At 46.8% G+C, this 19,379-nt stretch overlaps 1 protein-coding gene across 7 annotated transcripts; it reads left to right on the plus strand.

Moving 5' to 3' along the window:
* Positions 1–3,441: 3,441 nt before the first annotated feature.
* On the plus strand, positions 3,442–19,376 carry LOC121570000 (hepatocyte growth factor-regulated tyrosine kinase substrate). 7 transcript variants are annotated; one of them, XM_041881429.2, is made up of 20 exons: positions 3,442–3,612; positions 5,051–5,135; positions 5,422–5,497; positions 6,218–6,310; positions 8,815–8,932; positions 9,232–9,284; positions 9,403–9,471; positions 10,166–10,290; positions 10,654–10,777; positions 11,391–11,489; positions 11,575–11,670; positions 13,153–13,191; positions 13,482–13,676; positions 14,162–14,375; positions 14,736–14,908; positions 15,701–15,841; positions 17,031–17,199; positions 17,504–17,628; positions 18,055–18,249; positions 18,752–19,376. In XM_041881429.2, the coding sequence occupies exons 1-20, from the start codon at positions 3,576–3,578 to the stop codon at positions 18,845–18,847; spliced, it is 2,322 nt and encodes a 773-aa protein (XP_041737363.2). In that variant the 5' UTR covers positions 3,442–3,575; the 3' UTR covers positions 18,848–19,376. The 7 variants fall into 7 exon arrangements, with proteins under 7 accessions (XP_041737363.2, XP_041737366.2, XP_041737365.2 ...); XM_041881432.2 differs by having other exon boundaries at positions 18,058–18,249; XM_041881431.2 differs by having other exon boundaries at positions 14,165–14,375.
* The last annotated feature ends 3 nt before the right edge of the window (positions 19,377–19,379 follow it).

The following is a 19,379-nucleotide window of genomic DNA, read 5'->3' on the forward strand; positions in this document are numbered from 1 at the left end:
ACTAGTAGACATCCTTCCTCTCTCTGTGTCCAGCCCTACCAGCTAACAGTAGAGGATAGTAGACAACCTTCCTCTCTCTGTGTCCAGCCCTACCAGCTAACAGTAGAGGATAGTAGACATCCTTCCTCTCTCTGTGTCCAGCCCTACCAGCTAACAGTAGAGGTTAGTAGACATCCTTCCTCTCTCTGTGTCCAGCCCTACCAGCTAACAGTAGAGGATAGTAGACATCCTTCCTCTCTCTGTGTCCAGCCCTACCAGCTAACAGTAGAGACTAGTAGACATCCTTCCTCTCTCTGTGTCCAGCCCTACCAGCTAACAGTAGAGGATAGTAGACAACCTTCCTCTCTCTGTGTCCAGCCCTACCAGCTAACAGTAGAGGATAGTAGACATCCTTCCTCTCTCTGTGTCCAGCCCTACCAGCTAACAGTAGAGACTAGTAGACATCCTTCCTCTCTCTGTGTCCAGCCCTACCAGCTAACAGTAGAGGATAGTAGACAACCTTCCTCTCTCTGTGTCCAGCCCTACCAGCTAACAGTAGAGACTAGTAGACAACCTTCCTCTCTCTGTGTCCAGCCCTACCAGCTAACAGTAGAGGTTAGTAGACAACCTTCCTCTCTCTGTGTCCAGTCCTACCAGCTAACAGTAGAGGATAGTAGACATCCTTCCTCTCTCTGTGTCCAGCCTTACCAGCTAACAGTAGAGACTAGTAGACAACCTTCCTCTCTCTGTGTCCAGCCCTACCAGCTAACAGTAGAGGATAGTAGACATCCTTCCTCTCTCTGTGTCCAGCCCTACCAGCTAACAGTAGAGGATAGTATACAACCTACCTCTCTCTGTGTCCAGCCCTACCAGCTAACAGTAGAGACTAGTAGACATCCTTCCTCTCTCTGTGTCCAGCCCTACCAGCTAACAGTAGAGGATAGTAGACATCCTTCCTCTCTCTGTGTCCAGCCCTACCAGCTAACAGTAGAGACTAGTAGACATCCTTCCTCTCTCTGTGTCCAGCCCTACCAGCTAACAGTAGAGGATAGTAGACAACCTTCCTCTCTCTGTGTCCAGCCCTACCAGCTAACAGTAGAGACTAGTAGACAACCTTCCTCTCTCTGTGTCCAGTCCTACCAGCTAACAGTAGAGACTAGTAGACATCCTTCCTCTCTCTGTGTCCAGCCCTACCAGCTAACAGTAGAGACTAGTAGACATCCTTCCTCTCTCTGTGTCCAGCCCTACCAGCTAACAGTAGAGGTTAGTAGACAACCTTCCTCTCTCTGTGTCCAGCCCTACCAGCTAACAGTAGAGGATAGTAGACAACCTTCCTCTCTCTGTGTCCAGCCCTACCAGCTAACAGTAGAGACTAGTAGACAACCTTCCTCTCTCTGTGTCCAGCCCTACCAGCTAACAGTAGAGGATAGTAGACATCCTTCCTCTCTCTGTGTCCAGTCCTACCAGCTAACAGTAGAGGATAGTAGACAACCTTCCTCTCTCTGTGTCCAGCCCTACCAGCTAACAGTAGAGACTAGTAGACATCCTTCCTCTCTCTGTGTCCAGCCCTACCAGCTAACAGTAGAGGATAGTAGACATCCTTCCTCTCTCTGTGTCCAGCCCTACCAGCTAACAGTAGAGACTAGTAGACATCCTTCCTCTCTCTGTGTCCAGCCCTACCAGCTAACAGTAGAGACTAGTAGACATCCTTCCTCTCTCTGTGTCCAGCCCTACCAGCTAACAGTAGAGGTTAGTAGACAACCTTCCTCTCTCTGTGTCCAGCCCTACCAGCTAACAGTAGAGGCAGTAGACATCCTTCCTCTCTCTGTGTCCAGCCCTACCAGCTAACAGTAGAGGCAGTAGACATCCTTCCTCTCTCTGTGTCCAGCCCTACCAGCTAACAGTAGAGGATAGTAGACAACCTTCCTCTCTCTGTGTCCAGCCCTACCAGCTAACAGTAGAGACTAGTAGACAACCTTCCTCTCTCTGTGTCCAGCCCTACCAGCTAACAGTAGAGACTAGTAGACAACCTTCCTCTCTCTGTGTCCAGCCCTACCAGCTAACAGTAGAGGATAGTAGACAACCTTCCTCTCTCTGTGTCCAGCCCTACCAGCTAACAGTAGAGACTAGTAGACAACCTTCCTCTCTCTGTGTCCAGCCCCAATCGTAGAGTCTAGTAGAGACAGAGACACAATGCCACTGTATGAAGCATCAGCAGCACAGCCACAACACTGGCCTCCAGGTAGTGACTCATACGTAGAAATATAATCCACAGAAAGGGCTTGGAACCTCTAACCCTGGCAATTTGACTGGTAAACTCATGGGTACAAACGCAATGGCTGCCAGTCCACCCATGATGCCATCATTGACTTGAATGGAGTGGCCCGTTCTATGCATTCTATTCCCATGTACTCATATGTGACCTAAGTAGGCCTATGTATACCAGTGTAGGGAGGAGGAGAGTGTGATGAAATATAGCGAGGCAGGCTCTATTATTCCTCATAACAAAGTGATTGAATGGATAGATGGATAGGGTCTGATCACGCTTGATGACGTAGGCTTAAACCACAGGAGGCTGCTGAGGGGAAGACGGCTCATAATGATGTCCGGAATTGCGCAAATGGAATGGCATCAACCACATGTGTTTGATGTATTTGCTACCATTCCACTAATTCCGATCCAGCCATTACCACGAGCCCGTCCTCCCCAATTAAGGTGCCACCAACCTCCTGTTTTTTTAAATTAAATTAAATGTAACCTTTATTTAACTAGGCAAGTCAGTTGAGAACAAATTCTTCTTTACAATGATGGCCTACCAAAAGGCAAAAGTCCTCCTGCGGGGACGGCGGCTGGGATAAAAAATTAAAATAAATATATATATATATATATTTATATATATATAGGACAAAACACAACATCAGGACAAGAGAGACACCACAACACTACATAAAGAGAGACCTAAGACAACAACATAGCATGGCAGCAACACATGACAACCCAGCATGGTAGCAACACGACATGACAACAACATGGTAGCATCACAACATGGCAGCAGCACAACATGGTACATGCCCTGTGGCCTAGACACATAGAAGGTTGCAGCTCCACCACCCACCAACACTTAATGTTCCCTCTCTTCTCTTGAACAAATTCATGTTAATTAAATTGGCTCACACAGGTAGACTGTGATGGGCCTCAGATTTGTTCTCTAATTTAAATGTCTCCCAATATTTCACTTTATCAAACTGACTATAATTTAGGCCCACCAACTGATCAGAAAACCACCATAGTTTGGAATTGATTGAGTAGCCAGTAAGCCTAGCTTGTCGCACCCTCATAAATTGACCTCTGTCAAAGGTAATGTTTTGGAACCAATGACTCTTTGAATAAACTGTACACTCACCTCTTTAAACTCTAGGTGGCAACGTCGCAATACTTTGGGAATAGACGGAATTCACCACCGAGTTTCTAAACACGACACGGGAAGTAGGAACAACTTTGGAGCTGGCTAGCTATCTTTACAGTGGATCTGTAAAATCGTCTTTGGTTGACAAAAAATAACGTCTCGTCAGCTAGTCTGAATCATTGGATCAGCCATGGGAAAAGGTGGTGGTACATTTGAGAGGCTTCTTGGTAAGATATGAGTATCTAAACATTTTACACCGGTGATTGTTTTTGCGTATTGTTTTGGCAGTCGTTTGTTTGGGGCTGTGGCACAGCCCTGCTAACATTAGCTAGCTACCTAGCTAAAATTGCCATTGTCTGTGTTCAGTTCGACGATAGGTCGAGGCCTGTAATCGATAATTGTATTTTCTATCGAGCATTGCAGTTTAACTGCTTATTAACATCATGTCATTTAATCTACCAAAACTATGCTCAAACGCCACGTATTTTGCCCTGTACCCGGAAAGTGTCTAGGTTAGCTTGGCTAGCTAGCATGCTAGCTACTCAATCGGAGGATGATGTGCTGGCGATTTTCCCGATATCAAAATCAAAACATTTGTTTTGTTGGATATCCCTGATCGTCAGACAAATAATCTATTGTTTTTATAATTTGCATAACTTTCCTTATTTGCTAGCTAGTTGTGCTAGATATATTAGGTCGGTTGCTAGGAGCTTAGTTAGCTATCTAGTTAGCTATCCAGCTCACCCCCCCACTGCGGCAAGCAACGTCACCAGACATATTTTCCTATCAGTCTCATCATAGACTCACATAAACCCCAAAACAGTTTAGACAACTCGCTGACAACTGTAATCACGAGTAGATTGCGTCAAGTGCTCTGACGTTATTGAGGGTGCCGAAGGTTTATGTGTCAATCATAATAACATCCAGGTCACCTGCGTATCCTCTTGGTTTTGCAACAGCCACAGGCTAGTTAGTTACTGTGTAGAAGTGCATTCCATAACAACATACCTTGACCCACTCACTATTAATCATTAACTAGGCCTACCCTACCACCATCTTTTACTAAATGGAGAAATATTTTCAGTTTCATACCTACAGGTGATCGCATAATATGATTAGTTACATTTGTATAGGCCCACACTCCATGCCTGGACTTGTTCATATTGTAGTCTAAACTCTGCGTTCTTATGTGAGGAAAGAAAGGCTGTGTTCTCAGTCATTACTGATTTTGAATAGGCCCTAGTCACATTAATCAATATCACCTGCTCACAAACAAACACACTACTCTACTGTTTAGAGAAATAGCCTATGCTTTCAGGTGTAAGGTTTTGTCTTATCCACCCTGGTTAAAAGACCTAACACTTACACTTGACTTTTTCTACTAGCACTGACTTTGCTGATAATGACTTTATTGAGGAAAAATGTAAGCATTTCACTGTAAGGTCTACACCTGTTGTATTCGACGCATGTGACAAATACAATTTGATTTGATTTGTACTTGCTATGACTGTGATATGTGGTTGTCGCACCTAGCTATCTTAAGATGAATGCACTAACTGTAAGTCCCTCTGGATAACGGCGTCTGCTAAATGACTAAAATGTAAATGGTTATGATGAAATTGAGACACTGAATGTGAGACACTGAACCCTCTCCTCTGTCTGCAGATAAAGCGACCAGTCAGCTGCTGCTGGAGACAGACTGGGAGTCCATCCTGCAGATCTGTGATCTCATTCGTCAAGGGGACACGCAGTAAGTAGTAGGGTACCTAGTACACCCCGGCCCTGATCAAATACCTTCCTTCCTTCCTTCCTTCTGGTAATCACTAGCCTAATCTCTGTGATTGGATAAGTGCAGTGGATAGGTCTTAAGTGTTTCAATGACTAGGCCTATTTCAAGGAAGGAAGGAAGGAAGGAAGGAAGGAAGGAAGGAAGGAAGGAAGGAAGGAACCATTTGAAAATAATTGGAACTAGTCCCATATTTCTCCACACAATAGAAGCCTGTCTGGTCTGATCAATGCTTTTCTCTTCCGTGCAGGGCGAAGTATGCCATCGGTGCCATTAAGAAGAAGCTGATGGATAAGAACCCGCATGTGGCCCTCTATGGTCTTGAGGTGGGTAACTACGCTGAACCACTCCCCTATTGTACTGACATAATAATAATAACCTTCTAGTGCTGCTCAAAGGATGGCTTCTTGAGGTGGGTTACTACGCTGAACCACTCCCCTCTTGTACTGACATAATAATAATAACCTTCTAGGGCTGCTCAAAGGATGGCTTCTTGAGGTGGGTTACTACGCTGAACCACTCCCCTCTTGTACTGACATAATAATAATAACCTTCTAGTGCTGCTCAAAGGATGGCTTGATAAATTATTCAAATTGTGCCATATTGAGATGTTTTGAGTAATAAATGCATTAAGGAAATAATATCCACTGATTTATACGCCTCGATCACACCGACTGGGCTAGCGTTTTGGTACACCAGAAGTACATTCATTTCCAATGGAACGCTGCGTTTGCCTTGCAGCATTGCGTTGCAGAGGCAGTTGCAGTGCGTTCTGTGTGGTGCGTACGTTGGATTTACCGGAATGTATGCGTCAAACTGTATGCGTAGACGGCTTGACAGAAATGGTAGCAGAAGGTGAATGTTGAACTTTTGTTGCACACACACATATCCTGATGATTCTGCGTACCATTTTGCGCGATGACGCTGTGGGTGTGATCAAGGCGATAGGCTAGTTCCATAGTAAAAAGTCTGACACTAGGCTTAATCAGAAGAATTAGGCCCCTGTGTTGTGAAGTGTGATAATGAGTGTTTCTTTCACTTGTCAGGTGTTGGAGTCAGTGGTGAAGAACTGTGGTCAGACGGTCCATGATGAGGTGGCCTGTAAAACCACCATGGAGGAGCTGAAGGATCTACTGAAGGTGACCCTGTCTTGATTCACCCCCTCTACACCTCCTCCCTGGCCCATTCACCCCTGCCATGTCCCATCTTTCTTAGCTTGTCAGCGTCATAGCAGTCTTTCCCTTCAATTATTTTCCAGGTGAGGCACAAAGGCCCTCAGGTCAACATCAAGGGCCTCTTAAACCAAAAGTTTCAAATTGAATCCAACTGAAGCCAAATTATGTTAAGCAGGTTACCCAGATGTTTCTCTCTCTCTCACCCTCCCACTCTCCACTTGCTCAGTTCCACTCCAGGAAGCTCCATTGAGACCTGGATGACCCCATTCTGATGGGTCATTCCTGTCATTAAAACAAGGGGTGGAGTCAGGCCTAACGATGTCATGTTCTTACCCTTACCTCCACCTCCTTGTTCAATAGCAGTGTTACTCTAGAGTGGACTAGCCAGCTCTGGTCCTCTACAGCTCTATATCCCACCAATCTCCTCCTTTGTTTACTTCTGTTCAGACAGCTCTCATAGGGCCAGTTACATTTGTGGTGAGCCAAGGGTATGAAGGGACAGGAATCAAACTACACATAAAAAATGTGGCTTTTCAATTTAGATCAGAAAAGGAGTGCCTTGTTGTATGTAGGCTTTCAGTTTTACAAATTACAAGTTATTCTGATCTCAGTGTTGAAACTGGGATTGTTTGGATTAGTACTTCAGTGCTGCAGCCTATCATGTGAGGGTTTCTTGTGGACTAGGGTGAAGTTCCCCCTAGACACTGATCTTGGGTCAGTTTTGCATTTCCCCTCCACTAATGGTTAAGGTTAGGAGTGGGGGAGAGGAAGCTGACCCTACATCTGAACCTAGAGGAAACTTCACCCCGGAGTGCTCCTTGTGGAAGGAATGCCCTCCCTGGCTCTGGAACTCTTGTGGTTTAGTTGGTTCTAGAACTTTTGTAAAGGAGGGAGGCTAAGATTAGGCTGTGACCCAGTCAGCTGACATGGGATGCTTCCCAAATAGCACCCTATTCCCTACATAGGACTCTGGTCAAAAGTAGTGCACCATGTAGGGAATAGGGTGCCATTTGGGACGTAACCATGGTGCTCACAGCTGTAATAACATAGCAGACACCTCTCCCTCTGCTTTCTCCAACATGTCTAGATAGTAGATGTATTTATGGTCCCTTTATACTGAAATCAGCTTTGTGGTCAGCTACAGTTTGTACTAGTTTGTACATACGCAGTGTGATCTATCTGGGTGATATGTCTGAGCCTTGTGCTGCTGGCTCCAATCCTTATGACCTTTTCACCCTGTGTCTTAGCCTGATAATCACCCGCTGGTGCAGTAGTGAACTGCAAACCTGGGTTCAAATAGGGTTTGAAGTCTTTCAAATATTTGTAGTGCCAGAATCTGCAGGGTTTTCAGACTATTCTATTGGTTCCGTTCCTCCAGGTGAGCTAAATCAAGCACCGATAAAGTATTTGAAATGATTTTCAAATAGTATTTGAACCCAGGTCTGCTTTAGTCTGACAGCCTGGGAGCTGCCAAGAGTTCATTCAGTGTTCCCCTAATGAGTGTAGCCTAATGAGTGGAGTTGACATGATTCCTTATTCTACATGACTGTCAATTGTATGTTCTCTACACAATTAATTTCTATCTGCAATGTTCTGAATGTTCAGAATAAGATAGAAATGTTATGAATAAAACTGAAAGGATGAGTCTCTATTCTACCTGACAGTCGTATGTTCTACAGAACACATATCTATCAAATTGTGAATGGTATGTAACGGGTGCACCCTCTTGAACAGGCCCCAGTTCATAAACAGGATACTCTATACAGCATGACCTTTGATTGGCTCCCCACCCCAGTCAGGTGACCTTGCTCACACGCTGATTCAGGTCAGACAGACTGAGGGACTTCCCAGCACAAGTCTCTCGTCTCTGTGAGAGAACACAGCAAGGCAGCATGGGTTTAGCCTCTGAAGTAAAGTCTGGAATGGGATTATTTGGGGGGAAAAGGACTAAAGGAAACGTTTTAGTTTAAAGTATTTCTCTAGAGACTTGTTGTATAGGACTTTGGTCTGCTAAAACAAGGTTAGAACTTTGATTCAGTCTAGGTGTATTCATATTATTATTGTATAGCTTATTCATTTCTAATATTTTGGAAGAAGGAAGTGTTGTTTATAAGGGGACCGGGGTGCCCCATTTTTAGTTTTTTGACTTAATATAGAGTAGCGTTTCTAAATGCAATTTATCTGTCTATAAAAGGTGTACTTGTGAAGTTGTATTCAGTGAGTGGTGATGTGTTACAGTGTATCTGTGTGACACTAACTCAGTGAGTGGTGATGTGTTACAGTGTATCTGTGTGACACTAACTCAGTGAGTGGTGATGTGTTACAGTGTATCTGTCTGACACTAACTCAGTGAGTGGTGATGTGTTACAGTGTATCTGTCTGACACTAACTCAGTGAGTGGTGATGTGTTACAGTGTATCTGTCTGACACTAACTCAGTGAGTGGTGATGTGTTGCTCTTATAAACAGACTGAGCCCAACGTGAGGAATAAGATCCTATACCTGATCCAGGCATGGGCCCACGCCTTCCGCAACGAGCCCAAATACAAGGTGGTTCAGGACACGTACCAGATCATGAAGGTGGAGGGTAAGTCCCCCCCACACCACACACCAGATGAACCCTGAGCCCCCTAGGCACTCCTGAAGAGCTGAGAAGATTGGATAGGTGGAAGAAATATAGTGGCAGCTCTTTGGCATGTTGCTAAATCCCATCCTCTCAGATGTCGTCAGGTTTTCCATAGGGTGGTGAGGTTGGCTAAGATTTGGGATTCAGGCATACAGTCACTAACACGTAGCAAAACAGAAATGAGCGGTTTCACAGTAAATATTAAACTTGTGTTCATTTATCCTGTGTTGTTTGACATACTATATCTCCTGTTCTTCCAGGTAACGTGTTTCCAGAGTTCAAGGAGAGTGATGCCATGTTTGCAGCAGAGAGAGTAAGAGACTTCCTCTCACTGATGTTGATCTGGTTTGATAGATCCTTACTACTGAATGCTCTCAGCCTGTGAGGAGGATCTTTAATGTCTCTCTCGCTCTGTCCATCTGTGTGTCCAGGCTCCAGATTGGGTGGATGCGGAGGAGTGTCATCGCTGCAGGGTTCAGTTTGGAGTGATGACTAGAAAGGTAAGGCAACACAACAGACTAGCAGAACGGCAGACTACTAGCAGAACGACAGACTACTAGCAGAACGGCAGACTACTAGCAGAACGGCAGACTACTAGCAGAACGGCAGACTACTAGCAGAACGGCAGACTACTAGCAGAACGGCAGACTACTAGCAGAACGGCAGACTACTAGCAGAACGGCAGACTACTAGCAGAACGGCAGACTACTAGCAGAACGGCAGACTACTAGCAGAACGGCAGACTACTAGCAGATCGGCAGACTACTAGCAGAACAACAGACTAGCAACAGCAGTGGTTTGTGTTGAAATGTGTTATTTCCTTCTTCCTTCAGTTACACTGCTTTGGTGGTGATTGTTAGCATTGTGTAGTTGAAAGGGAGATAATGATATGACTTTCTATCTGTTTGGATTATTCTGTCTGACCGTCTCTCTATTGACCTCCTCTTCTTCCTGTTCCAGCACCACTGCAGAGCCTGTGGTCAGATCTTCTGTCTGTCTGACTGTCTCTTTATTGACCTCCTCTTCTTCCTGTTCCAGCACCACTGCAGAGCCTGTGGTCAGATCTTCTGTCTGTCTGACTGTCTCTTTATTGACCTCCTCTTCTTCCTGTTCCAGCACCACTGCAGAGCCTGTGGTCAGATCTTCTGTCTGTCTGACTGTCTCTCTATTGACCTCCTCTCCCTCCTGTTCCAGCACCACTGCAGAGCCTGTGGTCAGATCTTCTGTGGGAAGTGTTCCTCCAAGTACTCCACCATCCCCAAGTTCGGCATTGAGAAGGAAGTGCGTGTGTGTGAGCCCTGCTTCGAGCTGCTCAACAAGTGAGTGACCAGGCTAGGGAGTGGCTCAGCCAAAACCACCCTCCATTCTGTTTCATCAGCCTGTATTTTTCAAATGTCCCACTTTAGCGTTCATAGACCACTTCTAAAGCCTTTAAAAGTTGTTGTTCAAGTGGTATAATTTCATGAGATGGGTAGGTACAGTTAATGATTGATCTGTATGGATACTTTTTGCTATTCTACTGTAAATGCCATTCTGCTGCTCAGTACCCATCGGTTTCCATCTGTCCTTCCAGTTTATTGTCCATGTCCAACGACCTCTGACTCACCAGGTTGTGTCTGACCCCTGACCTCCCTTCTGACCCCTCTCCTCACCAGCCATCCTTCCCTCTCTCCCCCACCTAGGAAAGCTGAGGGGGGTAAACCCGTCGGGACATCCACCTCCGTGGCCCCAGGCCCGGCAGAGCTTCCCCCAGAGTACCTGACCAGCCCCCTGTCCCAGCAGTCTCAGGTAGTGGTCCAGGAAACAGTAAGTGAATGTATGGCCTAGAGATGACCCCCGTGGTGATAGACAGGGTCAGGGTGACTGCGTCCCAAATAGCACCCTGTTCCCTAGATCATGGGCTGCTTTGGGCTCGATACTAGTGCACTATGTAGGAAATAGGGTTCCATTTCAGGTGCTGACCCAGACAGTCTCACCGTCCCTAATAGAGATGACATAGGGGATTTTAACATGCCATAAACTACAACGTGGGACTTGTAGTTTGATGAGCTTTGTAGGGGGGTTGTAGTTCGACGTGTTAAAATGATTCCCCGACAGAAATGAGATCATCACCAATCGTCCCTCCTCCCTCTTTGTTATTAGATTATTCTAAGACCCACCAGCAATATTCTTAGAAGTGAAGCGCAACTGCAATGAAGACCACCTGTAACGCAGCCATTGGCTTGCCTTATTGCCCAATGCCCACCGCTGCTTTACCTTCCCTGGGGCTTCTCCTCCAACCCTCCCCTCCCTGGCCCTCTCCCCTGGGTGCCTCCCTCTCCTCCCTGGGCGCCTCCCTCTCCTCCCTGGCCCTCTCCCCTAGGGGCCTCCCTCCCCTGCCCTCCCTTGGGGGTTTCATCTCTGTACCCTGTCTCACCAGGTGCCCCCCAAACGGGACGAGGCGGCCCTGCAGGAGGAGGAGGAGCTTCAGCTGGCCATCGCCCTATCACAGAGCGAGGCTGAGGAGAAGGAGAGGATGGTGGGTTGTGCTGTAAATAAATGAAGTGATTGTACCTCTACCGTGTGTATGGAAAGACACTGATACATGTCATGTGTGTCTACAGAGACAGAAGAACTCGTACGGGGTCTACCCCAAAGCTGACCCCGCCCCAGTCACCTCGTCAGCCCCGCCCGTCACCTCTCTCTACTCCTCTCCTGTGGTAAGACTTACTCTCTCCATCCACGCCCTCCATCCTCTCTCCTCTATAGATGTACTCTGTGTTAACTCCTTCCCCTCTCCCTCCTCTATAGATGTACTCTGTTAACTCCATCCTCTCTCCTCTATAGATGTACTCTGTGTTAACTCCATCCTCTCTCCTCTATAGATGTACTCTGTGTTAACTCCATCCTCTCTCTTTCTTCTCTATAGATGTACTCTGTTTTCACACCATTCTCTCTCTCTCCTGTGTAGTTGTAACACTACTAAGTCACTTGTGAAGCAGTACTTAGTAATTGGTACATTATGACTCCATATTATACTGAACTGCTGCACATCTTTCTTATTTATTTAGCCCCGTAAGTCATCTTTTACAATAACCACCTAGTTGGTCAAGAGGTGAATCATTGAGGGGAAAATTGAGAAATGTACTCTGTTTATGTGTTGTTATGTATGTTAACTTGTATATTCAAGTACCACTATACACCTGTAATTACTATTCAGGTAGTCTATACGCCTGTAATTCCCATTCAGGTAGTCTTCCCATTCAGGTAGTCTATACGCCTGTAATTCCCATTCAGGTAGTCTTCCCATTCAGGTAGTCTATACGCCTGTAATTCCCATTTGGGTAGTCTACATGCCTGTAATTCCCATTTGGGTAGTCTACACGCCTGTAATTCCCATTCGGGTAGTCTATACGCCTGTAATTCCCATTCGGGTAGTCTATACGCCTGTAATTCCCATTTGGGTAGTCTATACGCTTGTAATTCCCATTCGGGTAGTCTATACGCTTGTAATTCCCATTCGGGTAGTCTACACGCCTGTAATTCCCATTCGGGTAGTCTACACGCCTGTAATTCCCATTCGGGTAGTCTATACGCCTGTAATTCCCATTCAGGTAGTCTTCCCATTCAGGTAGTCTACACGCCTGTAATTCCCATTCGGGTAGTCTATACGCCTGTAATTCCCATTCGGGTAGTCTATACGCCTGTAATTCCCATTCGGGTAGTCTATACGCCTGTAATTCCCATTCGGGTAGTCTATACGCCTGTAATTCCCATTCGGGTAGTCTACACGCCTGTAATTCCCATTCGGGTAGTCTATACGCCTGTAATTCCCATTTGGGTAGTCTATATGCCTGTAATTCCCATTCGGGTAGTCTACACGCCTGTAATTCCCATTCGGGTAGTCTATATGCCTGTAATTCCCATTCGGGTAGTCTACACGCCTGTAATTCCCATTCGGGTAGTCTACATGCCTGTAATTCCCATTCGGGTAGTCTATACGCCTGTAATTCCCATTCGGGTAGTCTACATGCCTGTAATTCCCATTCGGGTAGTCTATACGCCTGTAATTCCCATTCGGGTAGTCTATATGCCTGTAATTCCCATTCAGGGACTTAACCGTGTACAGGGTCTGTCGTTATTGGGACCTAACCGTGTACAGGGTCTGTTGTTGTAATGTATAATGTGTATGTTCTCCCCAGAACTCCTCTGCTCCCTCAGCTGAAGATGTTGACCCTGAGGTAAGACACGTTAACTCTAGAATTAAACCTGCTCGGCATTTGATGCAGTTACATTTACACCTCAGACTGCACTGTAGTAGAAATAAAGCATCTAGAAACTATACTGGGGTGAGTTTCCCAAAAACATAAAGGTGCTTACTAGATCATTGGTTGTCCATTGCCCACCTATGGACTTATGATCTTAGTGCTAAAGAGGATCTTTATGTTTTTGGGAAACTCGCCCCAGGTCAGTATGTCTAGTCATGTATTGGTTGAGAGGACATTCCTAACTATAATGGCCTTCTCTCCAGCTGGCTCGCTACCTGAACAGAACATACTGGGAGAAGAAACAGGAAGAGGCACGCAAGAGTCCCACGCCCTCTGCCCCTGCCCCAGTGCCATTGGCTGCTGAGCCCCTGCCAATCAGCCAGCCCCAGCCAGTGGAAACTCTCACCCCACTCCCAGCCCAAGTCGTCATGGCCCCGCCTCCAGTCAACATAGTGGAGGTTAGTTGTACACTGCTGTGTTATGAGAGATGGAAGACAAATGGATTTTCTTATTTATTCTTGAATTATTCAGGTGAAATTCCATTGATCAAAACATCTGTTGTGAGGGAGAGCTGTCCCAAGAAGGCAGCAGACGAAACCAACAGTTCCATTAACACGCATCATGCATAGTAGCAGAGATTGAAGTAGATTTAGATTAGAAATGACTACATGCTCTTTTCATTAACTGTTTGTTCATCCTGAATGACTCTCCTCTTTCTCTCCTCTTCCTCTACTCCCCCCTCCCATCTTCCTCTCCTCTTCCTCTACTCCCCCCTCCCATCCTCCTCTCCTCTTCCTCTACTCCCCCTCCCATCCTCCTCTCCTCTTCCTCTACTCCCCCATCCCATCCTCCTTTCCTCTTCCTCTACTCCCCTCTCCCATCCTCCTTTTCCCCCCCTCCCATTCTCCTCTCCTTCTCCTCTCCTCTCCTCTTCCCTCCCCAGCAGCAGTATCAGAACGGTGAGTCGGAGGAGAACCACGATGCGTTCCTGAAGGCTCTGCAGAACTCGGTCACCACCTTCCTGAACCGTATGAAGAGTAACCACATGCGTGGTCGCAGCATCACCAACGACAGCGCCGTGCTCTCTCTCTTCCAGTCCATCAACACCATGCACCCCCAGCTACTGGAGATCCTCAATCAGCTGGACGAGAAGAGATGTGAGTTAGGGGTGTGTGTGTGGGTAGGGGGGGGGGATTTCGGTCACTGTGACTTTGTTTCAGTGTTTGTTTTCGTAAGAGAGATTCTCTGAAGCCAGGATTTGTCTGCAATGCATGTTTTAAAAACTATGTTCCCGTGTTCGTGGAGACCACATTCACTGTAAACAATGCATATGTTGTCTCAATCAGAAATTACCTATAAATGGCGTATTGTCCAAATCTGCGATTGGATTAAATCCCGGCCTAACTCTTGCTGAAACCGTGAGCATTTCTGTTTGTTGGTTTACCATGTTTGTTGTCTTGATCCTGTAACGTTTAACCACTGTCTAACTAAACACCTCCATGTCTGTCTGTTGGCAGTGTACTACGAGGGTCTACAGGACAAGCTGGCCCAGGTGCGTGATGCGAGAGCGGCCCTGAACGCCCTACGAGACGAGCACAGAGAGAAGCTGCGTCGTGCTGCAGAGGAGGCAGAAAGACAGAGACAGATCCAGCTGGCCCAGAAACTAGACATCATGAGACAGAAGAAACAGGTGACAGACTGGGGGACAACAGCCTTGGTTTCTATTGATGTGAATTATGATTTGTTTCTCATGATTTGTTGCCATGACCACAGGAGTGATGACGGACAACAGCCTTGGTTTCGATCGATGTGAATTATGATTTGTTTCCATGACCACAGGAGAATAGGTATTGGTTGTTATGCAGTAGGGGGTTAGTCACGTGATGAGGTGCAGATTGATCTGCAGTAGGGGGTTAGTGATGTGGTACAGGTTGTTCTGCAGTAGGGGGTTAGTCACGTGATGTGATACAGGTTGTTCTGCAGTAGGGGGTTAGTCACGTGATGTGGTACAGGTTGTTATGCAGTAGGGGGTTAGTCACGTGATGAGGTGCAGATTGATCTGCAGTAGGGGGTTAGTCACGTGATGTGGTACAGGTTGTTCTGCAGTAGGGGGTTAGTCACGTGATGAGGTACAGATTGTTCTGCAGTAGGGGGTTAGTCACGTGATGTGGTACAGGTTGTTCTGCAGTAGGGGGTTAGTCACGTGATGAGGTACAGATTGTTCTGCAGTAGGGGGTTAGTCACGTGACGAGGTACAGGTTGTTCTGCAGTAGGGGGTTAGTCACGTGATGAGGTACAGGTTGTTCTGCAGTAGGGGGTTAGTCACGTGATGAGGTACAGGTTGCTTCTGACTGTTATGGAGTTTCTTTACTTTATGTTACAAGTGTTCTTGGTCTAACTGTTTCAGGAGTACATAGAGATGCAGCATCAGCCTGTTAGGTGGTATCTGGGAGTTGTCTGATGTGGTGGCTCTGTGTTTCAGGAGTACCTTGAGATGCAGCGTCAGCTGGCCATCCAGCGTCTCCAGGAGCAGGAGAAGGAGAGACAGATGAGGCTGGAGCAACAGAAACACACCATCCAGATGAGAGCCCAGATGCCTGCTTTCCCCATGTCCTACCCACAGGTAGACACTATACCATGTCCTACCCACAGGTAGACACTATACCATGTCCTTCCCACAGGTAGACACTATACCATGTCCTACCCACAGGTAGACACTATACCATGTCCTACCCACAGGTAGACACTATACCATGTCCTACCCACAGGTAGACACTATACCATGTCCTACCCACAGGTAGACACTATACTATACCATGCCCTTCCCACAGGTAGACACTATAATATACCATTCCCTACCCACATGTAGACACTATACCATTTCCTACCCACAGGTAGACACTATATTATACCATTCTCTACCCACAGGTAGACACTATACTATACCATACCCACAGGTAGACACTATACTATACCACGCCCTACCCACAGGTAGAAACTATACTATACTATACCACTCCCTACCCACAGGTAGACACTATACTATACAACGCCCTACCCACAGGTAGACACTATACTATACCATGCCCTACCAACAGGTAGACACTATACTATACCACCCCTACCCACAGGTAGACACTATACTATACCACGCCCTACCCACAGGTAGACACTATACTATACCATGCCCTACCCACAGGTAGACACTATACTATACCATACCCACAGGTAGACACTATACTATACCATACCCACAGGTAGACACTATACTATACAACGCCCTACCCACAGGTAGACACTATACTATACCATTCCCTACCCACAGGAAGACACTATACTATACCATGCCCTACCCACAGGTAGACACTATACTATACCAGACCCACATGTAGACACTATACTATGCCACTCCCTACGCACAGGTAGACACTATACTATACTATACCATGCCCTACCCACAGGTAGACACTATACTATGCCACTCCCTACGCACAGGTAGACACTATACTATACTATACCATGCCCTACGCACAGGTAGACACACCATACCACACCACACCATATACAAGCTTACAGCAGGGGAGGCCTTCTCTCTGTCCTATACACAGGGGTGGTAGTCTTCAAACTGCATGTCAATATGTAGTTATATCTTATTGTTATTTCTGAGCTCTTTTACCTGGCGTGGTGAGAGGTAATGATCCATGGAAGACAGGTTTTGACATCAGCCTTCCTTTTCCTCTGTAGTGGCTGTTCTTTCTGTCCAGCTCTTGTTTAAAGTTGGATGTGTGTCAATTCCTCTCCTTTCACACTAGATGCAGTCTTTGCCCCCCAACGTGGCAGGAGGGGTGGTGTACGGGCAGCCGGGGGGACCCCCCAATTACCCAGGCACCTTTAGCCCCTCAGGGTCAGTGGAGGGGTCGCCCATGCACAACGTCTACATGGACCAGTCTGGACCAGGACGGTACCAGGCCATGCCACCAGGTCAGTAGAGATCTTTTCACACCACTGAGTTTTTTTTTACTCCAATTAGTAAAATAGTGTCTAGTTGAATAGCATGGTAGTTAGCCTGGGGGCCAACGTGTTTCAGCTCTCTTGATTGTTTGACGTGGCAATGCATTACAAAGAGTGGCAAGATGTCACAAACAGATCTGGGACCAGGCTAAATGCTTGAGTGTCTCAATCATTCCAGTAAAAAAGGCAATCAGGAGTGAACACAGTACAGTAGTAGAAGATGTGTGTGTATATTTTGTAACGTGATGCTCCTGTGTGTGCCTCCATACTCCAGACCCCAACATGTACATGTACCAGCCAGCAGGAACCAATGGGCAGCCTGCACCCCCTGGCCAGGCCCCGCCCACCACTAGCCCTGCCTACTCTAACTACCAGCCCACACCCACACAGGGATACCAGGTGAGAACAGAGGGGGGGATTGTCATGCCTGTCAGCTAGGTAGCTAGGTTTTCCCCTCTTAATGTGAAATACATGATGTAAGGCCTGATGCCAAGTCCCAGTGAGAGGCTCAGAAATACACTGTCAGATTCAGTCCTATACTAGTGTCAACATTTAAAATGTGGTTCAGGTTCTCTTTCATTTTGTTTCCCGGTCTTCACTTACTTTCTAAAGCTCAACGTGGCTCCTCAGCAAAAAGCCATTTGACTGTTATTTAGAAGTAGGATCATTATGAGATGTTTATAAGACATTATAAAGGAGTCAAACATGCTCATTACAAGTGTTATAATAGATTATAACCACATCATAATACATTCTACATGTAGGCTTTAAATAATGTGTTACTGATGTCTGTAATGTTAATATTCCTTGTGTCATCGGTCTCAGCAGAACGTGGTTTCCCAGGCCCAGTCTCTGCCCCCCATGTCCCAGCCTCCCCCCACTAACGCCATGTCCTACGTGGCCTACCCTCCACCCTATGCCATGCAGAATATGATGGCAGCCCTACCTGGGCAGGACCCTAACATGCCCCCACAACAACCCTACATGCAGGGCCCAGGACAACAGCCCATGTACCAACAGGTAGGAGCCCTTGGTTTCTCTCTCCCCGCTCTCTGTCGCTCCTTCCTCTCTCTTCCTCCTCTCTCTCTCTCCTCTCTCCCCGCTCTCTGTCGCTCCTTCCTCTCTCTCCCTCCTCTCTCCTCTCTCCCCGCTCTCTGTCGCTCCTTCCTCTCTCTTCCTCCTCTCTGTCGCTCCTTCCTCTCTCTTCCTCCTCTCTCTCTCTCTCTCCTCTCTCCCCCCTCTCTGTCGCTCCTTCCTCTCTCTCTCCTCTCTCTCTCCCTCCTCTGTTTCTCTCCCTCCTTTACCAGCATAGTGTTGTCTGTCTATAGTTGTGCTGACGCCAGGGTGTGGAACTTTGCACTGCAGATAGACATGTCATGAATAGAGAGGACAGATTCCGTATGTCAGAGACATGTTTGTTCTACATATTATGTAGTGGGAGCTGCAGTGAGGGTTTGATGATAATCTCTCATCTCTCTCACACTACTGCTCTCCTTCTCTCTCCCTCTCTCTCTGTGTGTAGATGGCTCCCCCTGGTGGCCCCCAGCAGCAGGTTCAGCAGCAGCAGCCTCCGCAGGTCCATCCAGGCAGCGAGGCACAGCTCATCTCTTTCGACTGATCCATTCACCTGGCTAGCTCAGCTTAACGTTACCAACCTGCTGCTGGCAGGGTTCAACACACTACACCCTCTCTCCTCTTGTTTTCTCCTCTCTCCTCCTGTCCTCACCTCTCTCCTTTCATCTTCTCCTCCCCTGCTCTCTCTCTCGCTCGCTCGTGGCCTGGATTCCCCAACAAACACATATGACTCTTACAATGTTTCTGTGATGTTATGGCAATGTTGTGAAATATTATTGTGATGATGTTACGGACATGTTACCGCCCCTCTTAGACATCCTCTCTCCCCCACCTGACATGGAGGATGGGAGTGAGGAGGGGGTTAGGTAGGGCTACTATGCACCATGCATACCCCAGGGTTGTATTCACTAGGAAACAAATGGAACCAAACCCACCTAGACGGGGAAGGACTACCTGAACTTATAAGAAACACTTTCAGTTTTAATGCGTTTTGCTACGGTGTTCTCTCTCTGTCTGTCTCTGTCTGTCTGTCTGTCTCTCTCTCTCTCTGTCTGTCTCTCTCTGTCTGTCTGTCT

The sequence above is a fragment of the Coregonus clupeaformis genome, chromosome 7 (assembly GCF_020615455.1).
Source record: "Coregonus clupeaformis isolate EN_2021a chromosome 7, ASM2061545v1, whole genome shotgun sequence".
NCBI lineage: Eukaryota > Metazoa > Chordata > Actinopteri > Salmoniformes > Salmonidae > Coregonus > Coregonus clupeaformis.

Coding starts and splice junctions, on each gene's coding strand:
- LOC121570000 (XM_041881429.2), top strand. CDS start 3,576: ATGGGAAAAGGTGGTGGTACATTTGAGAGGCTTCTTG. Junction 8,933..9,231: donor CCAGATCATGAAGGTGGAGG/GTAAGTCCCCCC, acceptor CTGTTCTTCCAG/GTAACGTGTTTCCAGAGTTC. Junction 14,376..14,735: donor TCAGCTGGACGAGAAGAGAT/GTGAGTTAGGGG, acceptor GTCTGTTGGCAG/TGTACTACGAGGGTCTACAG.